Source organism: Saccopteryx leptura, chromosome 4 (genome assembly GCF_036850995.1).
Source record: "Saccopteryx leptura isolate mSacLep1 chromosome 4, mSacLep1_pri_phased_curated, whole genome shotgun sequence".
In the NCBI taxonomy this organism is placed as follows: Eukaryota; Metazoa; Chordata; class Mammalia; order Chiroptera; family Emballonuridae; genus Saccopteryx; species Saccopteryx leptura.
Window position 1 is genome coordinate 165,658,076 of NC_089506.1, and position 25,637 is coordinate 165,683,712.

A 25,637-nucleotide genomic window follows, 5' to 3' on the forward strand; every position below is an offset into this window, starting at 1 on the left:
GAGCGAAGTCGGGCTGGCCGAGGCTTATAGCCCAGCACATGAACATAGCCCCTCCTGAGGAGGAGAGGCGGAAACCGCAGTGACTGCCACAGCAGACCCACACTAGAAATGCCCATACCAGAACGCCTGAGGCAGTGGCACAGGGGGTGGGGACCCTGCAGACAGACCACACCTAGGGAGCACGGAGGTCATACCCATTGGACTCCTGTGGCCCATCTTTCTTATACACAGACAGAATGGGAAGGCAGAGAAAGGCAACCCAAATGAATCAAGAGAAATCCCAAGAAAAGGACTTGAACGAGTAAGATATAAACAAATTACAGGATGCAGAGTTTAAAATAATGATTGTCAGATGCTTAAAAATCAAAGAACAGCAATAGATGAACATAATGAGCACCTAAATAAAGAGATAGCAAATACAAAAAAGGACTGAAATAATAAAAAAGAATCAATCAGAAATGACAAATAAAATATCAGAAATGAAGACCACAATGGAAGGAATTAAAAGCTGAATGGATGAAGCTGAGGATCAAATCAGCAAGTTAGAGGACAAGATAAATGAAGGCACAAAAGCAGAGAAGCAAAAGAAAAGAAACTCAAAAAGTTTGAGGATGGCTCAGCAGTAGAGCGTCGGCCTAGCGTGCGGAGGACCCGGGTTCGATTCCCCGCCAGGGCACACAGGAGAAGCGCCCATCTGCTTCTCCACCCCTCCCCCTCTCCTTCCTCTCTGTCTCTCTCTTCCTCTCCCGCAGCGAGGCTCCATTGGAGCAAAGATGGCCCGGGTGCTGGGGATGGCTCCTTGGCCTCTGCCCCAGGCGCTAGAGTGGCTCTGGTCGCAACGGAGAGACGCCCCGGAGGGGCAGAGCGTCGCCCCCTGGTGGGCGTGCCGGGTGGATCCCGGTCGGGCGCATGCAGGAGTCTGTCTCTCCCCGTTTCCAGCTTCAGAAAAATACAAAAAAAAACCAAACAAAACTCTCAGCAAAGTGGGAATACAGGAAACATACCTCAACACGATAAAGGCCATCTATGAAAATCCCACAGACAACATCATAATTAATCTGCAAAAATTAAAAGCAATCCCCTTAAGATCGGGAACAAGGCAGGGGTGCCCTCTTTTACCACTCTTATTCAACATAGTTCTGGAAGTCCTAGCCACAGCAATCAGACGAGAAGAACAAATAAAAGGCATCCAAATTGGAAAAGAAGAAGTAAAACTATCATTATTTGCAGATGATATGATACTGTATATAAAAACCCCTAAAGTCTCAGTCAAAAAACTACTGGACCTGATAAATGAATTTGGCAAGGTGGTAGAGTATAAAATTAATACACAGAAATCAGAGGTATTTTTATACAACAACAATGAACTGTGAGAAAGAGAATTTAAGAAAACAATCCCCCCCACTTTTGCAACAAAGAAAAATAAAGTACCTAGGAGTAAAGTTAACCAAGGTTAAAGACTTGGACTCGGAAAATTACAAAACATTGATAAAAGAAATCAAGGAAGATACAAACAAGTGGAAGCATATACTGTGCTCATGGTTAAGAAGAATAAACATCATTAAAATGTCTATACTACCCAAAGCAATTTATAAATTCAATGCAATGCCAATTAAAATACCAATGACATACTTCAAAGATATAGAACACATATTCAAAAAATTTATATGGAACCAGAAAAGAACACGAATAGCCTCAGCAATCTTGAAAAAGGAGAATGAAGTGGGAAGTATCACACTTCCTGATATCAAGTTATACTACAAGGCCATTGTACTCAAAACAAGTTGGTACTGGCATAAGAACAGGCATACAGATCAATGGAACAGAATAGAGAACCCAGAAATAAACCCACACCTTTATGGACAACTGATATTTGACTAAGGAGGTAAGAGCATACAATGGTGTAAAGACAGTCTCTTTAACAAATGGCGTTAGGTAAATTGGACAGCTACCTGCAAAAGAATAAAACTAGACCACCAACTTACACCATTCACAAAAATAAACTCAAAATGGATAAAAGACTTAAATGTAAGTCGTGAAACCATAAGCATCTTAGAAGAAAACATAGGCAGTAAACTCTCCGACATCTCTTGCAGCAATATATTTGCTGATTTATCTCCACAGGCAAGGGAAATAAAAGACAGGATAAACAAATGGGACTATATCAAACTAAAAAGGTTTTGCACAGCTAAAGATAATATGAACAGAATAAAAAGACAAACCACATATTGGGAGAACATATTCGACAATACGTCTGATAAGGGGTTAATAACCAAAATTTATTAAGAACTTGTAAAACTCAACACCAGGAAGACAAACAATCCAATCAAAAAATGGGAAAAGGAAATGAATAGACACTTCTCCAAAGAGGACATACAGACAATAGACAGATGAAAAAATGTTCAACATCACTAATCATTAGAAAAATGCAAATAAAAACTACAATGAGATATCACCTCACACCAGTCAGAATGGTGCTCATTAACAAAAGAACACACGATAAGGGCTGGCAAGGATGTGGGGGAAAGGGAATCCTCCTGCACTGCTGGTGGGAATGCAGACTGGTGCAGCCACTGTGGAAAACAGTATGGAGATTCCTAAAAAATTAAAAATGGAACTGCCTTTTGACCCAGCCATCCCACTTTTAGGAATATATCCCAAGAACACCACATCAACGATTTAAAAAAAGAAATGCACCCCCATGTTTTTGGCAGCATTGTTCACAATAGCCAAGATCTGGAAACAGCCCGAGTGTCTGTCAGTGGATGAGTGGATTAAAAAGCATTGGTACATATATACAATGGAATACTATGGAGCCATGAAAAAGAAGGAAATATTACCTTTTGCGACAACATGGATGGACCTGAAAACTATTATGTTAAGTGAAATAAGCCAGGTAGAGAAAGAAAAATATCATATGACCTCACTCATTTGAGGAATCCAAGGAACAATGTCAACTGAGGAATGAAATTAAACCTGAAGGGAAGGGGGGAGGGACCTGTGGGGAGAAGGGCAAGGGATATGTTGAAGGGAATACGGGAGAGTGGGGATTCAATCAGGGAGACACTAGAATCTATGTAAACACAATAAATTAAATTTTAAAAAAGGAGAACAAGATAGAGGTGTTTTATATTTATAAAGTGGTACATTGCAATAAAAAGAACATACCTGTGATGGAGGAGACTCAATTCTGCTACATACAAGGCACTAACATCTTCAACTAAGACTTTAAAAGTTCTTATTATTTCTTCCTAAATGTGGATTTCCATGTTTCTAAATATAACCTACTAAACCTGACTTTATCTCCTCAACCTGTGTTCATTCATTCTTAGCTATTTGTGGACTCTCATTTACACAGTCACAGCAGCTTAGAAGGAAGGCCTCGTCCCCAATATTGTTTGATATTAGCAGAATCTATCTGAAGACTTAGGGTGTGTTATCAATAAATATTGCAAAGTAATTTAGCATCCAGGCAAGACTGAGAATATCAAGGTAAAGTCCAAGGTACTGTTGTAATAGCCTATCAATATTCCTACATCTCTTCCCAATCTTCTTTCTTCTTGCCCTTAGTTAACAATCTAAGTTGTCACAAATCCCCAAATTTCCTTTCTAATTCACTAAAGACTTCAATTTTCTTAGTTTTTGTGAAACTCCACAGTCCTTTCCAGTCAATGATACTTAAATTTTTAGATTTGTCTGTGTACAAGAAACTCTAAAAACAAATCATCTAATCTAGACACATCTCTTCATAGATAGGAAACTAAGGCACAGAGGGTTTATGGCATTTGCCCGTATTAGCAAACTGAGAACCAGAGATGTAGTAAAGTAATAAATTCAAGAGATTTTTCTAAATCTTATAAAATTAAACGTAGTTAGATTTACAGCTCTCAAGACTATGTGTCTGACATCTCCCTAATTATTCATGTAAAAATTATATATCATGATGATCATAAATTATTTAGAAATTATACACCATGATGATAATAATAGTAACTCAACTTTCTAGGAGCCTTTTTATATTTACAAAATTTTTTGAATGTAAATTAGATGTTGTGTAATGTCTTACTATGTAAACACTTTGTCTGAATGCAGACGTTTTAACAAAAAAACTTTAATTTTATTTAATCCTGAGTTCTATCCTTGGTTTTCAAGAGGTAAAACAATTAAAAGTTGCTTCACAGAAGCTATACATGTTTAAAATGCTATCTTGCCTTCACTTGAATCCAGGAAACTAAACAATAGTATACCACAAACCAGTCTTTTCATCAAAGACTTTGTTGAATAACAAAGATGATCCTCAAATATCCATGGAGCAGCCTTGATATGAATCCAGTAGGTTCTGACTGCTGAGAGGACAAACCACCAATCCTGGTCTAGCATCTTAAGAACCTTCTCAGTAAATTGAGCTTCCAATGCAAACATTTGCTATAGCTGCTATTTTGTCTCACAGAATAATTCTGATTTATTAAGTACCAGTATACCATAAATTCTGGCCATCTCAAAATGCTCAGGAAGCACTTACTGATCTAATAAGTCTTGTTTTGTCTTTAATGAGTACAATTTCTAGTGATCGTACAAATCCCACATATGGTCATTATAACATTTGTGCACAATCTGTTCATCCAAAGGCATTTCTGATCTACATTGTAAACAGCATTAGATATGACTGGAAAAACATTCATCTACCAAAATGTTCAGGCCATGGTTATAGGAAGTGAATAAAAAATCACAGTTACATATGGTTATAATAAGATGTTCTGACAGAGCAATAATTGAGAATAAGGTGTCTATCCTCTCCACTGGCTTTAGGTTCTGATCCTCAAAATTAAAGCTGATCAGTCATTTAAGACACAGAAAATCTCAGCCTCTGTTTTAGATGTACTAGACTAGAACCGTGATTGTATTATTTTTTCAAAACCTACTCTGATTTTCCAGCCAATTTAGATAGTGTGCATCTATGTTAATATTAATAACTAATGTTTCCTTAACACTTATTGCAATCTTGACACTGAGGCAAGCACCTTGCATATATTACTACAATTAATACTCTGAAAAGTTATTTGCCTGCTTAGCTAATATGTGGCATAGCCAAGATTCAAACCCAAGCTGACACTAGAGCTCAGGCTCCTATTCACTGTATCTTACAGCAGTAGTCCTAGGTAGCTTATAAGCATGTGCTCTTTTTCTAGAAAGAAAAAATAGTAATATTATTTTTTTACTAAGCTGTAAGCTTGAAGAGCCCTGAAGAGACCAAACCCAAACAGACCTGGGATCTTACTTGTTGTATTTCAGCATCATGCTGCTAACACAGCAGTTTTCTAACAGTAGCAAACTGAAGGAAGCTTGAATGACTAGGTAGGTCACTTAGCTATTAAGTGGAAAAGGCAAGACTCACATCCATTCTCACGAGTACTATATAACAGTTAAAATCTATGTAGTGACAAATTTCAGGTAATACATGGGTAAATTTTATAGTAGCCAGTTTTTTTTATTACCTATATCTAAGAATTAACTGCTCATTATTTTAGAGCTCTGGAGAGCAGCAGAGATAGCACCTATGTCAGAGATTATAAGAGAACTAGCATTTTCATTATTGCTAAAATATGAGATTTCATATATTTGGTACATATGAAAGCTACAGGATCAATTTTCAATATACAGTCATCTGTTTCACCTTACATATTCAGCTTAAAAATATGCACTGACCATATTCCCTTCTTATAAGTCAAATGTTCAGTGGACCTAATGAATGGCATGTGAGCAGTTAAAACTCCAATCAAAATATCTTCTAAATGCAATTATTAAGTTGACATTCAAATAATTCTTGGGATATATATCAGTTTATTTAGTGCATATATTTCATAGTCATTAACAACAAAAAGTAAAAAAAAAAGTAAGCTGCTTTTTTAATAAATAAGTGATCCATTTCTGAAAGGGTAGGTTTGGTATTGTTGCCTTAAACTGGTTTTAACTTTATCAAACACTAGTACAACACTTCTATGATGGTCTATTTCTCACTCAAGTACATTTAACAATGCTAAGGCTTTGATATGAATAATTGGAAACACTGAGGAAAAACAGCCATAGTACCTACCTTAGTTAGGTGAATGACTCCTTTAGAAGTAACCGAACAACCCATGAAGCCAACATACTGAAGTTCAGGACAGTGCTCAGCAAATGCTTTCACTGACTGATCTGTCACCTAGGGAAGAGATGTGAAGAAAGGTGTTCAAGGTGGCATTCCAGTGAATTTAAGTATTTGGCTCCTCAAATTGCCTGTGACCAAGTCGCATCATTAACATTTCCTTATCCATTAGATTATTTGAATAGGTTTACAAACACACTGCAATATGTCTTGTGGGGTTTTTTTAAATGCTCCCTTCATCCCATGTCTCTTTTATCACCCCATGTTTTTCCACTTTTTCATAGAAAACATCTCAAAGATGTCAACACTATCTATCTCCACCTCTTCATCTATCAACAGGTATATTTTTATTGACTTATGACTCACATACTAGAAAACTAACCTTTCAAAGGGTAGTGTTCAGAGGTTTTTAGTATATTCACAAGGTTGTGCAACCATCACCAATATCCAGTTTCCGAACATGCTCATCACCACACAAAGAACCCCATGCATACTAGCAGTCGCTCCCCCATCCCCCTGCTGCCCCGCACTGCCTGGCAATCTTCTGTCTCTATGCATTTGCCTGGTCTGGACATTATTTATCATTCAAATTATACAATTGCTTCCTAAAGTGCAACAATGATCCCTTTATTAGGTTTCTCCCTTCAAGTGTTTCTTCCAAGAAATACAGTTTTGCTCCTCTTTGTTTCAAATTCTTGGATAGTATAATGGTTAACTTTATCTGTCGACTTGACTGTGCCATGAGATACCCAGATATTTGGTTACACATTATTCTGGGTGTGCCTGTAAGGGTGTTTCTGGATGAGATTAATACTTGAAAAGGTAGAGTAAAGCAGATTGCCTTACCCAATGTGCGTGGGGGTCTTATCCAACCCACCGAATGCTTAAATGGAACAAAAAAGGCTGAATAAGGAAGAATTTGTTCTCTCTCTCTCTCTCATTCTGTCTCTCTCTAACTATCTTTGAGCTGGGGCTCATGCTGGAATTTACACCATCAGCTCTCCTGGTTCTTATACCTTTGGACTCAGACTCAAACTACATATATAGCATCACCAGCTTTCATGTGTCTCTAGATTATTAACGGCAGATTTGGGGTCATCTCAACCTCTATAATTGCATGAATCAATTCCCTACATTAACCTTTTTATAAACAGATATACACACATATCTCATACTAATTCTGTTTCTCCGAACAACCCTGACCAATGCAATATGTATTAGAATCTCCTGAGGAATTCATTAAAACCTCAGAGCCAAAAGCAGTGAGGCCCAAGAATCTGTATTTTTAACAAGCCCCTAAGTGACTCTTAGGTAGGTGAAAGCTTGCAGCCTCAGTGCTGTAAAGAAATTACATTGACAGCTTTTGGCATCTGTACCTGGCCCTGCTTTATTTAAACAAAGGGCAGGATGAAATTCCTTTGTCGTCCCCACCCCACCCTCATCTCTGCCTCCAAAAATTTTCCATGTATAAAATTATCTTCTTATAATTGTGCTAACATTTTCTTCACTGTTGCACAAAGTTGTAGCTCATAAAAGAAAATCCAAATATTCTCTATCATAGGCTTAATATCAGATTCACTCTCATCATAGTCAAGATGAAATCAAGTTGAACATTTTGTTAGTTTTTCAAACAGCAGCAACTTACAACTCCTTTGCATTAGCTTGAACATTGGTGACTCTTTGAATCTTCCTTACTTGTTCTGAGTAGATATTGGAAAATAAAGGTATGTGGTACAATTAATTCTAAAACACCACAAGTGCATTTTCCTAAAATAATGAAATCAACAGCATCCATGCTATACCTGATAAAAGATTAATTCTGCCCTCAAAGTAAAGTATGTTTCAGCATCGTAAGACCAAGGGTGCTACTGATAAATTAAAAATGGGCCTTCCTGACATTCAACTTTCTAAAAAGATTATGCTAATAAAGAATATTTAAGACACTAAAATTGCCTGAAGCTTCAATAAAACTGAATTCTAATTTAAAAAGTGGGTGGGGGATTTAACAGTTTAAATAACAAATAGTTAGAAGGTTCAATACCCTAGTCCAATCTCACTCTACCATCAAGCCTTTCATATATCTATATTCAAGGAATTCAGCCAAGGATTAAGGGCAAAAGAAAGCTGAGGTCCAAGGTACTATAGAGCTTTAGGAGAGAAGAAGAAAGGGTATTAAATTTTGATTAGTGACTTTTTCTCTTTCAGCTGAAGCAATCAGAGCAGGAGAGCACAGAGGAGCCTCCAGCATCAATGGTCCCACAAGCCAAACAAGAGCACAGTAAGTCCTTGGAGTCCAGAGACACTCTTAAGAGTCAGGGTGGGCTGTGTTTTGGAGACTAATTAAAGGACCTTGAAGACCTGGGGGGTGGGATTCAGCTTCATTTACAAAGATGTAAAATCAGCCAGGAATTTTGGGCTGAAAGTCTGATGGAAGCAAACACTACAGGAGGCAGGAGCTGGGAGTGTTAGCTTCTCCAGGGCCTGGAATCTGATTGCCTCTTCACATCCCAGGTACATCACTTACTGGCTGTGTGATTTTGAGCAAGTCACTTCACCTCTCTATTCTCTATTCCTTCTATGATACAGAGGAAATAAAAGTACCTACCTCACAGGGTAGACAGTAAATAATACATGTAAAATGTTATATTGTGTTATCTTTAAAGTGTGTAATTTAAGCATGGTAATTTACTCTCCTAGTTACTCCAAGAGATCTGACCTTAATTTGGGGGCTAGGTTATGACCCAAACTGTGAGGTGTGAGTAAGGGAGACACAGGAGAAAGTTCGTCATTGAATCACTATGGTAAAAGGAATTCCATTCTGTTAAGGTTCTCAGCTTAACCTGCACATCACAATCACCTGCAAAGTTTTCTGATTTAATTTCTGGGTTAAGATCAGCATCAAGTTAATATTAAAAGCTCTCCCAGGAGACTCTAACATGTGCCCTGGGTTATAAACCAGTTCTATGGCCTTTCATTTTTATGGCCTTTCATGCAAAGGATGGTCCTCACTGGTGTTAACCTGAAGACTGATTAAACTGCAAAATCTCAGACCCCATCCCAGACCTCCTGAATTCTCATCTGTATTTTAATAAGATGCCCCAGGTGATTTTCATGCACCTTAAAGCTTAAGAGAGACTGCTGAACAGACAAGGACTATGTCATCTTCTTGGGGTGAAATAAAGCAAAAACTGGATGGTGATGTCATAACCAAAGCACTATGAAGAAATTTTTTTGAACAGCTTTATTGGTATAATTTATACAGCATAAAATTCAACCATTTTAAAAGAATACTTCATTGAGTTTTAGTAAACATACACAATTTTGCCATCACCACCACAATGCAGTTTTAGAACACTTAACCATTGCACCATCCCCCAAATTTCTTTTATCCTTTGTGCCCATGTGCAGTTAATCACAGCTCCCATCAATAGACAACCATTGATCTGCTTTCTATCTCAATAATTTTCTCCTTTCTAGAAATTTCATATAAATAGAATTGTTTCATAACTGCCCTTTTGTTTCTAGTTTCTTTCACTAGCCTACCAATTTTGAGATTCACCCTTGCTCTTATAGGTATCAATAGTTGGTTCATTTTATCATGAAGTAGAATTCCATTGTATAGCCATACCACATTTTGTTTATCTATTCACGAGTTGATAAACATTTGAATTGCTTCTAGTTTGGGGCTTTAATAAATAATGCTGCTGTGATCATTCACACACAAATTTTCTCCTTTTTTTTGGATTTTTCTGAAGTGAGAAGCAGGGAGGCAGAGAGACAGACTCTCGCATGCGCCCGACTGGGATCCACCCAGCATGCCCACTACAGGGTGATGCTCTGCCCATCTGGGGCATTGCTCCATTGCAACAGTATCCATTCTAGAGCCTGAAGCAGAGGCCATGGAGCCATCCTCAGTGCCCAGGCCAACTTTGCTCCAATGGAGCCTTGGCTGTGGGAGAGGAAGACAGAGATCAAGAGAAAGGAGAGGGGAAAAGAGTGGAGAAGCAGATGGGCATTTCTTCTGTGTGCCAGGGCTGGGAATTGAACCTGGGACTTCCACACACCAAGCCAATGCTCTACCACTCAGCCAACAGGCCAGGGCCTCACACACAAATTTTTGTATGGACATATATTCTCCTTTTTCTTGGGTAAGTATCTAGGAGTGAAATAACAAAGTCATATAATAAATATGTTTAACTTTTTACATATTTTTAAGGTTGGGTTGTTTGCCTTAAGTTGTAAGAGTGCTTTATATATTTTGGATACAAGCCTTTTATCAGATATTTGTTTCACAAATATTTTCTTCCATTCAGAACCTTGTCTTTTCATTTTCTTAATGATGGTCTTTGCCCTAACATTAGGGTCTATAGTGCTCTTGGAGTTCATTCTGTAAATAGTGTGAAATAAAGGAAAAGGTTCATTCTTTTTGCATTCAAATGTCCAACTGTCCCAGCACCATTTGTTGAAAGGGCTACATAGTATGGAGCAATTTTAAAGTTCCAACCTGGGATACTTTGACTTGAAGGATCACACTTACTCAGAGATTATGCAGTAGATAAAAGTTAGTATGCAAACAGAAGTGTGGCTTGGAATTTGGAAAGAAGCATCAGAAAATGAGGGGGGAATAAGACCAGCTAGCAGAGCAGATCTGGATGCATTAGTCAAGGATGTAATAGAAAAAGGAACCTCAGATCAAGAGTGTTACTCTTCACAGGAAAAAGATGCAGAAAGGACCATCTCCTCATGCTGCATTCAAAAAGCCAAGCTGCACTTTTATACCTGCATGTAAAGGGTGCAGATACATTAATGTGACACCGAGGAAAAGTGTTGGGATAAGGAATATCTGTTATACTCTCACAGTCACGGGAACCATGAAAAGTCAGAATGATATAAACACACATAAAGATTCTAGTAGAGCTTCAGTTCCTGAATCTTGAAGCCTTTTCTAGCTGCTAAACAAGAAGGAAATGTAAACCAGAAATGCAATTGGCAAAGGAGAAAAGGAAGAGGATGTTGGTTTTCATAATCTCTTGAGAGCTACACTCAAATCAGAAATCTTTTTGAATTGTATACTTTATTGATTTTAATTTATTGTTTCATAGATTCAAGTGTCTCACCGAATACATCCTCCCACCCCCGTGTTCCCCTCAACATCCCCCTAGCCCCCCTTTTCCCAACACCCTCCCCTTTTCCATCCAGGATTTGATTTTCTGCTCTCTATAACACTGTTATGTATATATATATATATAATTTCACCAATCTCCTTCCCTTCTCTGATACCATCCTCTCATCCCCTTTCCATTTGTTCGCGTTCCCTCAGGTCACTTTGATCCCGCCTCAGGCTCTATTCTGATCCTCAGTTCACATTGTTCATTGGATTCCTCAAATGAGTGAGGTCATATGATATTTTTCTTTCTCTGTTTGGCTTATTTCACTTAGCAGAATAGTTTCCACGTCAATCCATGTTGTCACAAAAGGTAAGATTTCCTTCTTTTTCACAGCCACATAGTATTCCACTGTGTGTATGTACCATAGCTTTTTAATCCACTTGCCCATTGACAAACACTGAGGCTGTTTCCAGATCTTGGCTATTGTAAACAATGCTGCCATAAACATGGGAGTGAATTTACTCTTTGGAATCAGTGATTTGGTGTTCTTAGGATATATTCCTAAAAGTGAAATGGCTGGGTCAAAAGGCAGTTCCATTTTTAATTTTTTGAGGAATCTCTATACTGTTTTCCACAGTGGCTGCACCAGTCTGCAATTCCACCAGCAGTGCATACAGTAGGGTTCTCTTTTCTCCACATCCTCACCAGCACTTAGTATGTGTTGTTTTGTTAATGAGCGCTGTTCTGACTGGTGTGAGGTGATATCGCATTGTGGTTTTAATTTGCATTTTTCTAATGATTAGTGATGTTGAACATTTTTTCATCTGCCTATTGGCCATCTGTATGCCTTCCGTGAAGAAGTGTCTACTCATTTCTTTTTCCCGTTTTTTTTTTTTTTTTTGTATTTTTCTGAAGCTGGAAACAAGGAGGAGGCAGTCAGACAGACTCCCGCATGCGCCCGACCGGGATCCACGCGGAACGCCCATCAGGGGCGATGCTCTGTCCATCCAGGGCGTCGCTCTGTCACGACCAGAGCCATTCTAGCGCCTGGGGCAGAGGCCAAGGAGCCATCCCCAGCACCCGGGCCATCTTTTGCTCCAATGGAGCCTCAGCTGCGGGAGGGGAAGAGAGAGACAGATTGGAAGGAGAGGGGGAGGGGTGGAGAAGCAAATGGGCGCTTCTCCTGTGTAACCTGGCCAGGAATCGAATCTGGGACTTCCACATGCCAGGCCGACGCTCTACCACTGAGCCAACTGGCCAGGGCCTTTTTCCCATTTTTTGATTAGATTGTTTATCTTCCTGGTGTTGAGTTTTACAAGTTCTTTGTAATTTTTGGTTATTAACCTCCTATCAGACAAATTGTCAAATAAATACTCCCACTGTGTGGTTTGTCTTTTTATTCTGTTCATATTGTCTAGCTGTGCAAAACCTTTTCAGTTTGATATAGTCCCATTTGTTCATCCTGTCCTGTCCTTTATTTCACTTGCCCGTGGAGATAAATCACCAAATATATTGCTGTGAGAGATGTCGGAGAGCTAACCGCATATGTTTTCTACTAAGATGCTTATGGTTTCATGACTTACATTTAAGTCTTTTATCCATTTTGAGTTTATATTTGTGAATGGTGTAAGTTGGTGGTCTAGTTTCATTATTTTGCTGGTAGCTGTCCAATTTTCCCAACACCATTTGTTAAAGAGGCTGTCTTTACTCCACTGTATGCTCTTACCTCCTTTGTAAAAATTTCAATTGTCCATAAAGGTGTGGGTTTATTTCTGGGCTTTCTGTTCTGTTCCGTTAATCTGTATGCCTGTTCTTATGCCAGTACCAAGCTGTTTTGAATACAATGGTCTTATAGTATAACTTGGTATCAGAAAGTGTGATATCACCCACTTTATTCTTCTTTTTCAAGACTGCTGAGGCTATTTGTTTTCTTTTTTGGTTCAATATAAATTTTTGAAATACTTGTTCTATATCTTTGAAGTATGCCGTTGGTATTTTAATATGAATTGCATTGAATTTATAGATTGCTTTGGGTAATATAGACATTTTAATGATGTTTATTCTTCCTATCCATGAACACGGTATATGCTTCCACTTGCTTGTATCTTCTTTGATTTCTTTTATCAATGTTTTATAATTTTCCAAGTACAAGTCTCTAACCTCCTTGGTTAAATTTACTCCTAGGGACTTTATTTTTTTTGGTGCAATAGAGAAGGGGATTGTTTTCTTATTTCTCTTTCAGAAAGTTCATTGTTGGTGTATAAAAATGCCTCTGATTTCTGAATATTAATTTTATATCCTGCCACCTTGCTAAATTCATTTATCAGATCCAGTGGTTTTTTGACTGAGACTTTCAGGTTTTCTATGTACAGTATTATATCAACAGCAAATAATAATAGTTTTACATCTTCCTTTCCAATTTGGATGCATTTTATATCTTCTTCTTTTCTGATTGCTGTGGCTAAAACTTCCAGAACAATGTTGAATAAGAGTGGTTAAAGGGGGCACCCCTGCCTTATTCCTGATCTTAAGGGATTGCTTTTAATTTTTGCCCATTGAGTATGATGTTGGCTGTGGGTTTGTCATAGATGGTCTTTATCATGTTGAGATATGTTCCCTGTATTCCCACTTTGCTGAGAGTTTTGATTATAAATGGGTACTGGATTTTATCAAATGCTTTTTCTGCATCTACTGATATTATAATGTGATTTTTCTCCTTCCTTTTGTTTATGTGATGAATCACATTGATTGATTTGCAAATATTGTACCAGCCTTGACTCTCAAGAATAAATCCCACTTGATCATGATATATGATTTTTTTCATGTATTGCTGGATGTGGTTTACTCATATTTTGTTGAGGATTTCAGTATCTAAATTCATCAGAGATAATGGCCTATAGTTTTCTTTCTTTGTGTTGTCTTTGCCTAATTTTGGAATCAGAATTATGTTTGCCTCATAAAAGGAGCTTGGAAGTATTCCCTTCACTTGAATTTTTGAAATAGCTTGAGATGGATAGGAGTTAAATCTTTGAATATTTGGTAGAATTTGCCTGTGAAGCCATCTGGCCCAGGGCTTTTGTCTGTTGGGAGTTTTTTGATAACTGTTTCTATCTCATTTGTTGTAATCAGTCTGTTTAGGTTTTCTTCTTCTTCCAGATTGATTTTTGAAAGATTATATGTTTCAAGAAATTTGTCAATTTCTCCTAGGTGGTCTAATTTTTTGGCATACAGTTCTTCATAGTATTTCCTTACAATCTTTTGTATTTCTGTTTCAGTTGTTACTTCTTCACTCATTTCTAATTTTATTTATTTGAGTCCTCTCTTTTTTTTTCTTTGGTGAGTCTGGTTAAAGGTTAATCAATCTTGTTTACCTTTTCAAAAAACCAGCTCTTGGTTTCACTGATCCTCTGTATTCTTTCTTTAGCCTCTATGTCATTTATTTCCTCTCTGACATTTATTATTTCATTCCTTCTACTTACTCTAGGCTTTATTTGCTGTTCTTTTTCGAGTTCTTTTTGTTGCATGGTTAAGTTGCTTATTTGAGCTTTTTCTTACTTCTTAAGGGAGGCCTGTAATGCTATGAACTTCCCGTCTCAGGATTGCTTTTGCTGTGTCCCATGAATTTTGAGTTGTTGTATTTTCATTTTCATTTGTTTCAAGGAAATTTTTTATTTCTTCCTTGATCTTATTGTAACCCATTCATTATTTGATAACATGCTATTTAGTTTCCAAGTGTTTGATTGTTTTTCAGTTTTTCTATTATAGTTGATTTTTAGTTGTGATCAGAAAAGATGCTTGATATGATTTCAATCTTCTTAAATTTACTGAAACTTGTTTTGTGTCCTAACATGTGGTATATCCCAGAGAATGTACCATGAGCACTTGAAAAGAATGTATATTCTGCTGCTTTAGGGTGAAAGGTTCTGAAGATATCTATTAAAATGAGTTGATCTAGGGTGTCCCTTAATTATGCTGCTTCTTTGTTAATTTTCTTTCTTGAGGATCTATCCAGTGATGTTAGTGGGGTATTGAAATCCCCTACTATTACAGTCTTGCTTCTGATTTCGCCCTTTACGTCCATCAAGATCTTATTTATATATTTAGGTGCTCCTATATTAGGTACATAGATTTTTATAATGGTTATATCTTCCTGTTGGATTGCTCCCTTTATCATTATGTAGTGACCTTCTTTAACCCTTATTTAAGCCTTTGCTTGAAAGTCTATTTTGTCAGATACAAGTATTGTTACCCCAGCTTTTTTGTCACTTCCATTTGCATGAAATATTATTTTTCATCCCTTTACTTTCGTTCTATGTGCATCTTTTGTTTTGCGGTGGGTCTCTTGTAGACAGCATATGTACATCCTGTTTTCTAATCCATGCAGCTACCCTATGTGTTTTGATTGAAGCAGTTATTCCATTTACATTTAAGGTTATTATTGATATGTAGTTGTTTATTGCCATTTTATTCTTTAAAAATCTACATTCTTCTTTTACTAGATTTCCCCCCCCCCTTTGTTCTATTTATAACAGGCCCCTTAACATTTCTTGCAGCATTAGTTTGGTTGCAATAAATTCCTTGAGCTCTTTTTTGTCTTGGAAGCTTCTTTTCTCCTTCAATTTTAAATGATAGCCTTGCTGGATAAAGAAGTCTTTGTTGTAGGCTCTTGTTCTTTATTACTTTGAATATTTCTTGCCATTCCCTTCTATCCTCAATTGTTTCTGTTGAAAAGTCTGATGTCATCCTTGTGCGGGCTCCTTTGTAGGTAAATGACTGCTTTTCTCTTGCAGCTTTTAGTATTCTTTATCTCTTAGCTTTGGTATTTTTATTATGATGTGTCTTGGTGTAGATCTCTTTGGGTTCCTCTTTAATGGGATTCTCTGTGGTTCTTGAACTTGTGTGTCTTTTTCCTGAATCAATTTAGGAAAGTTTTAGGCAATGAATTCTTCAATCAGGTTCTCTAATGCTTGTCCTTTCTCTTCTCCTTCAGGAACCCCTAATATACAGATGTTGTTTCTCTTCATGTTGTCACAGAGCTCTCTTAGTTTCCTCAGACTTTTGGTCCTCTTTTCTTTTTGCTGTTCTGCTTCCATGCTTTCAGTTTTCTTGTCCTCTAAATCGCTGATTCGATCCTCTGCTTTATCCAGCCTGCTTTTAATTCCTTCTAGTGTAGTCTTCATTTCTGATATTGTGTTTTTCATTTGTCTTTTTTGTGATTTCAGTGTCCTTTTTGATGCCTGTCATCTCTTTGTTTATGTGTTCATTTTGTCTATCTATTGTTGCTCTAAGATCCTTGAGCATCCTAACAATCATTATTCTAAACTCTGCATCTGGTATCTTGATTAGTTCCATCTCATTCAGTTCTTTTTGGGAGATTTCTCTTTTTGATTCAGTTGAATTGAATTTCTCTGTCTTCCCATTTTGTTCCTTTGGATTGTGGTTTGTGTAGCTAGCTGAGAATAGGGCTGGTGTTGTCTGCCTTCAGCTTTCAGCTGTGTTGTTTCTAGATCTTCTTGGGTTGGCTTCAGCTGTTTGTGTTCCGCTGTGGGCTACTTGTTTGCTGCCATTGCTCTTTTTGCTGTTAGTGACAGTGTTTTCTATGACTTAGGTGGGTCAGGTGTGAGGAGCCTTTCCTTAAGGTACAACTCTAACTAGGGTTGTTAGGTCCTGATCTGATGCTCTCCTTATCTGGCCACTGGATGTACCAGCCCTGGACATCCCTGGCCGGAACTTGGTGCAGACCAATGGAGTCACTGCTTTTGACTGGTCCTTAGCAACCTTCTTGGAGCTACAGGTGATCCAGAATTTGTGGCTGCCTCTGCTGGGTCCTGGTGCTGTTGTAAATATCAGCTGCACTTCTAGGCTGGCTTTTATCTACTCTTGGCCTGTGTGTGTGGCCTCTCTATTCCTGAAGTATGATCTTTCTGCTGGTCCCCTGCTGCCTCCGCCTCCTCAGGCACTTGGAAACTGGTGAGCCCGGCGCGGTCTTGCAGGCTGCAGCTCAGGCTGCTCCGCAGGCATAGGGGACTCCTCCCCTAGCTGGGCTCCACCCCCCACTGGCATGAGGAACGCCTCTCCAGGATCTGCCCTTCACCTTTGCTGTGTGGGCTGACTCTCCCGGCTCCACCCTCTGTGGACGCCAGATGCAGGATGCTCAGCCTTTCGCTGGTGCTGCACAGGCCACCTGGCTCTGCCCCCCATGGGTGCGCGGGACTCCTAGCCAGCCTCCGCCCCCTGTGGGCTCACGGTCTACCTCACCCGCTGTGGTCAGCCCCACAGCGTTCCAACTCCCGGCGGACGAGCGGGAGGTCACTCCGGGTTCCACCTCCTGCTGTCCCTGCTGTGCAGGCTGCATCGCTGGACTCTGCTCATGTTGCTGTATGGGTCAAGTGCCAGAGCTGGGCCCTCCCACCCTTTAGAGGGTACTCATCAGGTTGAAGGGCCGTGTAGCCCAGACCTCAGCACTCAGAACCAGTATTCCTGATGTGCCCCCTGCTTCTAATGTCTCTCTGCACTACTAGAGCAGAAGAGCCTCTGGTGGGTGGGGTAATTGCTTCCCTTTGCTGGCTTGGTTCTCCCAGGAAGAATGTCCACTTTAGGTTTGTGGAGTGACCTAGTACAGGAGTCAGGGTGGTTGCCCCCCACAGCCTCTCCCTGTGCCCCCAAGACTACACTCTTCTCTCGCAACTCCAGTCCTCTCAGTGCTCCCTGTTTCCAGAGCCCAGGTAAGTGGCTGTGAATGAAATTTTCTGCACAGTCCCATTAGATGGAGCCTGGGTCTGAGAGTTCTTTCTCCCTCTCGTGAACAGTAACTCAGCTCTTCTTTCAGCTAAACACTGTCCGTATGTCTCCTCTAGTCTCTGGGGCTCCAGGCTGGGGTTCCGATCCTGTGACTGAGGACCCACAACTCTCCAGGCAACCCACCCCGCCATGATAGACCCTCCAGCTACCTCTCGCTCCTGGGAGCGGGGCAGCCCTTTCCGCATCTGCGCCCTTCCTACCATTCTCGGTGTGGTTCCTTCAGTGATGCTTGGTTATAGATTCCTCTTAGTTTAGTCCAGAGTTGGTTTTTCAAGATGACTGTTCCTAAGTTAAGTTGTAATCCACTTTGGTTCTGGCAGGTAGGAATTGTAATGTCCACCTTACTCCATCTCCATTTTCCCTCCTCCAGAAATCTTTTAAAAGTGGTTTCTTATGAGGTCAAATGTAGGGATAGGAGAGAAATCTCTCTAAGCATAGAAATAATAGGCATAGAAAATTCTAAAATAGGGGCAAATGTAATAGCCACCATAGTGGAAATGGCCTTCTATGACTAAAACATTCTTGGTTAAAAGAAAGACAAAGAGCAAAAGACAAGCAGTACAGAGTTACTAGTTTTGCTTGGAAAGTTACCATTTATTCATGTGATTCTGAATTGTGGAATTGTCGAGGTTTAGGGTACTAGTAGCCAAAGAGTTGAGAGGTAATAGATAATAAAAACAGCTAGGTAAGAAAATGGCTATATTTACTGAGGCTTTACTGTATGCTAAGCTAAGAACTCCCCTTCTCTATGCATCATCTGGGATCGATCCTCATAACAGCCTTGATAGGCATTGTTAACCCCATTTAACAGATGACTAAAATAAGCCTATGAGAAACTGACTTCCCCCAAATCAAACCTCTAACAAGTGGCAAAGTAAACTTTAAGCATTGGTTTTTCTGGTTTTAAAATTCATGTCTTACATAAATTACACTGTAATTCATTTCATCATGCTAAGCTCACTTAAATGCAAATGAAAATTCAAGGCCCTACCTTCAGCCCCAGAGAAGAATACAGGAATCAAGGCAAAATGGGTATACTTTTTAAAGAATTTTCTAAAAGAAGTGCTACCCTTGATTACTTTTCTCATCTGCTACAGACAGAACGGTTATGGTTACAATGCTAAAAGTTGTATAACCTGAGAACTCTCCCAAAGAAGGAAAGCATAGGAGAGGGCTGCTGTAATCTAATGCAGAAGTGCTGAGGAAGCTGGATTAATAGTAGTGAATTATGAAACCACAGAAGTAGACCCTGATAATTCAGAAAGCACTTTTATCTAGAAAGCATTAAAAATAAAAATGAGAAAAGTAAGGATAAGAGAAGCTTTTACATAAATTTCAGGATTCTAAATAAAGAGATACAATTTGTTCTTATTTTAAGACAAAATTTTCTTGGAACATGGAAGGAAAGATCTATCTTTGTCAAAATAAGATTAACTCAATGAAAGGATTTTGGAATCTGTACTGAAACATTAACTTTTGGGAATTAGTAGTAACATATATGGGAAGGAAAGGAAATCATAGTATTAATTGATGTACATTAATCTTTGAACATTTTTACAGTACTGGCATTAGAGAGTTGTTCCATGTAATCCTACATGAGTGTACTAAATAATACAGAAGGCTTTCTTGGCCTTATTCAGAAAACATTAAAAAAATATATTTCTCCCTAGACTTCACCCCAAACCTACTAATTCAGAATCCAGAAGTATATACTTTTACTAAGTTGTCTTAATATTTCCATAGAATCAATCCAGAAACAGTCCCATTACTAAATCTAACCACTATGGCTAACTAGATGCTCCAAATATCAGTACTGAAGATGGCCTGGGGTATACATTGGAGTTAGGTCTTTGCCACCTCTACTGTCACCACTGACCACCCTGGTTCAAGAACCATCATCCTTCTCATGATCATCTTCAATAGCCTGCACACCGGACCTCTTTCTGACACTTTTAACCTCACATTTCTATTCTCCACTCATCAAGCCACAGTGATCTTTCCAAAAGCACATATCAGATCGTGTCAGTCTGCTATTAAAAATCTTCCAATGGCCCTGGCCAGTTTGCTCAGTGGATAGAACATCATCCCAGCACGTGGACATGCTGCATTCAATTCCCGGTCAGGGAACACATGAGGAGCAACCATCTGCTTCTCCCCTCCTCCCTCTCCTCCTTCTCTCTCTCTTCCCCTCTCGCATTCGGTAGCTTGATTTGTTCAAGTATCAGCCCAGGCACTAAGGATAGCTCAGTTCATCTGAGCATGTCAGCCTTAGGTGCTGAGAACAGCTCAGTTGATTTGAGCACTGGCCCTAAACAAGAGTTGCCAGGTGGATCCCAGTGGGGGTACATGCGGGAATCTGTCTCTATATCTCCCTTTCTTTTACATAAAAAAAAAAATTCCTCCTATGGTACTAATTACTCTATGAATACAATCTAAACTCCTATAACTTACAAGGTCCCTACCTCTTCCACTTCATATCATCTCACCATCTTCTCTCTTGCTCGCCAAGTAATGATCTCCCCATCTATTTCCTTCACCACTGTGCCTGCAACAGGGCCTGGCATACAATAGGAGCTTCAAAAATAAAAATGAGTAAGTAGATAGAAGTAATGTCTCCATGCATGTTAATGACTTGTTGGTTCAATACTGGGGGGAAATCCTTTGTAATGCGAAGAAAATTTAAGCCATTGATTTTATTGGTTACAAGTGGCACAAAGAAACTAAGAATGAAATCAATGTCTTCATGAAGGTAAGGACAGGATTTTCTAAGAAAACAACAGCAGCACTTTGTAGAATGAACTAGAAAACTAATGTGAGGAAATTAAAGGAGTTTCTACTTAATCTCACTCAGGACCTCATACCAATCCAAGGCCTTCTTTCTATCTCCAAGAAAAAAGAGCAAAGCAATAGGAATCAAGGGAATAGTGAGTCAACTTCCTAGGGGATTTTCAAGGAGGATCACTTTTTTCATGTCTTGCAGTCAGAGTGGTCAGTGGGCCTATGGGGTTCCCTCACGTTCTGAATGCAAAAGCAAGCAAGCATAAAGAAAGCTGCTTAGGCTGGGTTCTAGCTGAGCTCTAGAGCCAAGCAGCAAAAACACTTTCATGTAGTTCAGTTCAGTGAGATTCACCAGACTAGAAGAACTACATGGATTCTGAGCAGGAGTCAGTGGGAACAGAGTTTAGTTGTCTAAGCAGCCTCTCTAACATGGAGCAGGTGTGAACCATATGAATGGGACACTGTTTTAGGAAAACAGAAGTGACCCTAGTAGTAAATGGCTACCCCAGTCCACTGATTCAGCAACATCTTTAAAAATAAAAAAGTGACATTTATAATGTGTATGCTTGCTAAAAGGCTTGTTTTGCTGAGGGTTGAGAAGCCTCTTAAATCCATTTATCAAACAAATATTTAGGCACCTACATTATGTACAACAAACACCTCATATAAATACTAATGCAGTATGAAAACAAGGAACATTCCCTACCTCCAAGTGTAGAGGCTACAGGTTGGGATGTGAACAGGTCAAACTCCCACAAATACTAGTGAGATTATGGGAATAGTTTAGTCTGAACACTGCATCCCAGTTTAGTTTATTTCAATTTCCCAAAGCCTTCTGACTAGATCTGAAACCAAGGTGAGGAGGAACCAGATTAGGGAGTGTTGAAAGTCAGGCAGAATGATTATGACTTCATAGTGAGTGAGTCTATTTTACCAGTAACATGAGAAATAAAGGGCTTAAAAAACTATAAGGTCCCTTAAGTTCCAACATATCACAAGACTTTAACTGGTGAATCCATTCATTAAAGGCTCTAAGGGAAGGGTGATAAGGGAATATTGAACTTCAAAGTCCAGCAAGTATATACAGGACAAGTTAAAGGTTGGCCAGGAGGCCATGCCTGCAGCAGGATCCCTGACCCCTAGAAGACAGCAGTATACCACACCAAGGGGTACCTCAGTAAGACATCCCCGTAGGCCAGACTCAGAAGCACCCACAAAGCATGTGAAGTACTGTGGTGATAAAAATCCCAAGCAGAAGTAATTTTACTTACCAATCCAGTTACTAACCATTAAACTTACAGGAGCTTTAAAAATGGAACACAACAGCCTGACCTGACCTGTGGTGCTGCAGTAGGTAAGGCACTGACCTGGAACACTAAGGTCATCAGTTTGAGACCCCAGGCTTCCCTGGTCAAGGCACATAGGCTACTGCAAGTTGATGCTTCCTGTTCTGCCATCCCCCCTGCTTTTCTCTCTCTCACTCTCCTCTCTCTAAAATCAACAAATATAAATTTTTTAAAAATGGAACACAATAAAATTTGTTCATTTGTTTATTCAGCTCTTCAAAACCCATGTAAAAGTTCTTTTTCATTTTCACATTCCTTTGTTTTTCTGTATTCTGTTTTTCACAGGGTATACTGTGTACATTACCATTAATGTGCTCAAAGGCCTCCATATTTAAAATAGTATCACAAAAACACAAAATAAATGAGCATTTGTCACATAAAAGAAAATAGTTAAATATAAAGAAAACAATACTTCTTATGAATTTGCCTTATGAATCATTTCAGTAATAAAAACCTGTATCTTCAGTAAATTTTAAAAACAAATCTAAAAGAAGATCATGTACACATAAATAGTTTTCTTTTAAACCATGGTCAGACACCTGTATTTATTGAATACATGTTATATGCCAAGTACTGTGCTACATATAATGATTAAGAAAAACAGACTACCCTCATGGAACTTACAACCTAGTGAAAAAAGCAAATGCTAAAAAAAAAATAGTAATAACAAGTTTTATCACTATATTAATATAGTCATGTGCAGTTGCTAATTATTTCTTCCTATATATGCCATAATTACATAGTTGACATGAAAAGGAACCAAAAATATGACTAAAAATATACTCAATTATTAAAAATTAGATTTTTCCAAACCATTTTGAAGTAAGTCTCAATTACATGCCTGTTATTATTTTAGTTGAGCACCATAATAAACATTCTTATCATATATCATAAGAAAACAAGTACTTAAGAATTTATATTTATGAATGACTTTGACTTTAAATTAGCATGATACAATTATTTCATTAGCAAATCAGAAAAACAAAGCAGTGAAATCTGATTTGTTTAGCTTTTTATTATGAAAATTTTCAAAAATATACAAAAGTAGACAAAAATAGTAAAATAAACCTTCATTAACCAATTATCAAGCTTCGATAATTACTAACTCACAGCCAACCTTGTTTCGTCAATAGCCCCATCCATTTATCAAACATCACATTGATCAGTAAATATTTCACTCTATCTCTAAAGGAAAGGGCTCTTTTAAAAATCATATCCCTATTACCATTATTATTTCAACAAAATGTTCATGTGAGACTTAATACAAGAAATAAACTATGCACAGATTTTATGGAGGTAATCTAACAAAGTAATTTCAAAGTCTCATTAAAAATTTGCCATATTGCCCTGACCGGTTGTCTCAGTGGTAGAGTGTCATCCGGGTTCGATTCCCAGTCAGGGCACACAGGAGAAACAGCCATATGATTCTCCACACTTCCCCCTCTCCCTCCTCTCTGTCTTTCTCTCCCCTCCTACAGCCAAGGCTCCACTGGAGCAAAAAGTTGGCCCGGGTGCTGAGGATGGCTCCATGACCTCAGCCTTAGGTGCTAGAATAGCTCCAGTTGCAGTGGAGCAATGCCCCAGAAGGGCCAAGCATTGCCCCCGAGTGGGCATGCTGGGTGGATCCTGGTTGGCCGCATGCGGAGTCTGTCTGCCTCCCCCCATTTGTCATTTTGGAATAAAAGAAAATTTTTTTCTACCATAATTTTACAAAAACTGACCCTTTGTCAACAAGAGCATTACAATTAATAATGAATCATTTTCTTTTTTCTTTCTTTTTTTTTTTTACAGAATCAAGAGTGAGTCAGAGAGAGGGATAGATAGGGACAGACAGGAACAAAGAGAGATGAGAAGCATCAATCATCAGATTTCGTTGTGACACCTTAGTTATTCATTGATTGCTTTCTTATATGTGCCTTGACCGTGGGCCTTCAGCAGACCGAGTAACCCCTTACTCATGCCAGCGACCTTGGGTCCAAGCTGGTGAGCTTTGCTCAAACCAGATGATCCCGTGCTCAAGCTGGTGACCTCTGGGTCTCGAACCTGGGTCCTCCGCATCCCAGTCCAACACTCTATCCACTGTGCCAGCGCCTGGTTAGGCAAAATCATTTTCTAAAAGTCTAAAATTCCGTGAGTGTCCAATGAGAATCTGATCATTTGATGGCTTATTTGACCTTTCTTGATTTTTGTTCATTTTATCTTGCTTAATGTTAATCCGAGTTTGGAAAAGTCAGATTGTCTGATAAAAAAGAGATTTATAAGTTGTGCATTAAAGTATTGTGAAAGGGAAAGACATTGGTTACAGATATTTGTCCCTATTAAATAGATATATGATAAGTAGGTATGAGTCAACCACTTTCTTTCCATCTGAGACCAAGTTTCTTTAACTAATACTGCTTTAGTTCATTGAAATTCAATATTTGGATAATCTAAATGAAACAGGATAATCAGTCTATTCTGCATCTCTTTATTTCATTTAACTTATGAAAGTAGTAGTCTAAAAAGTAATATACTCATATAACAACCATAGTTGTATTTAGAAAAAATATTTATAAAGCAGTTTCTACTACACATATACAATTGTCCACTTGCCCAGTTAGATAAACAGGTGCAATCTCCATTTTACAAATTAAGAAACAGAGCAGTAAAGGTAACCTGCCCAAGCTTACATGTGAGCCCAGTACTCATTTCATTACAACATACTCAATAATATACTTAAAATACAACCAAAGAATCTACTTGAGATTTAAATTTGAGATCAATTAAGTAACAAGTAAACATAATTGATAATGCAGTAGTTACTTTATAAACATACAGTTAAGTCTTTGGTCTTATCATAAGAAAAATGTCTTAATTCTCTGAAAGAAAAGACCTTTCCATTCTGTCAAACTTTATTGTATTTCCAAATAAACCTTCAAACTAACAGATACGGTAATTTTGAGAATTTATTTTGAAGAGTTTGTAGAGAAATTCACAAGACTTTGACAGCTAAATTAAATCCACCACACAAATCAAAATTTGATTGTGTGGCTGTATCATGCATTATGTAATAGGGAAAAAACAGAAGTAGTATACACAACTTGAATTCTGAATCATCTAACTTTGAACGAAGTTTTATCATAAAGGATGGAATGAATTTAAGTCTCAGAAAACTAACACATAGAACAGTGGAAGGAGTCTGAAGAGCTAGTTAGTATTTCAAAAAGCAAGCTAAAATTCACAAAGCAAGAGGAAAGCCAGACATGACAAAGGTAATTTACTTACATTTCCAAACTGTCTATGATTTTTTCCTTACTTATGTAACTAGGTATTCTCTGCTTCCTTCTTCAATTTCTGCCTGAATATTCATTCCTTCCTTTCTACCCATTTATTGTCTTCTCCCCTTTCCTGCTTTTCCATCTGTCACCTTATCTCCTTTCTCTGACTCTTTCCTCTCCTTTACCTCATGTTCCCTCTGAA

At 38.5% G+C, this 25,637-nt stretch overlaps 1 protein-coding gene across 1 annotated transcript in view; it reads right to left on the bottom strand.

Annotated features, from left to right (window-relative positions):
- The window catches only part of FBXL17 (F-box and leucine rich repeat protein 17), a 685,599-nt gene that overhangs the window by 461,574 nt on the left and 198,388 nt on the right, over positions 1–25,637 (bottom strand). Inside the window, exon 5 of the mRNA XM_066381970.1 lies at positions 6,095–6,202. Within this exon, the coding sequence (XP_066238067.1) occupies positions 6,095–6,202 (108 nt within the window). The remainder of the gene's footprint in view (positions 1–6,094; positions 6,203–25,637) is intronic.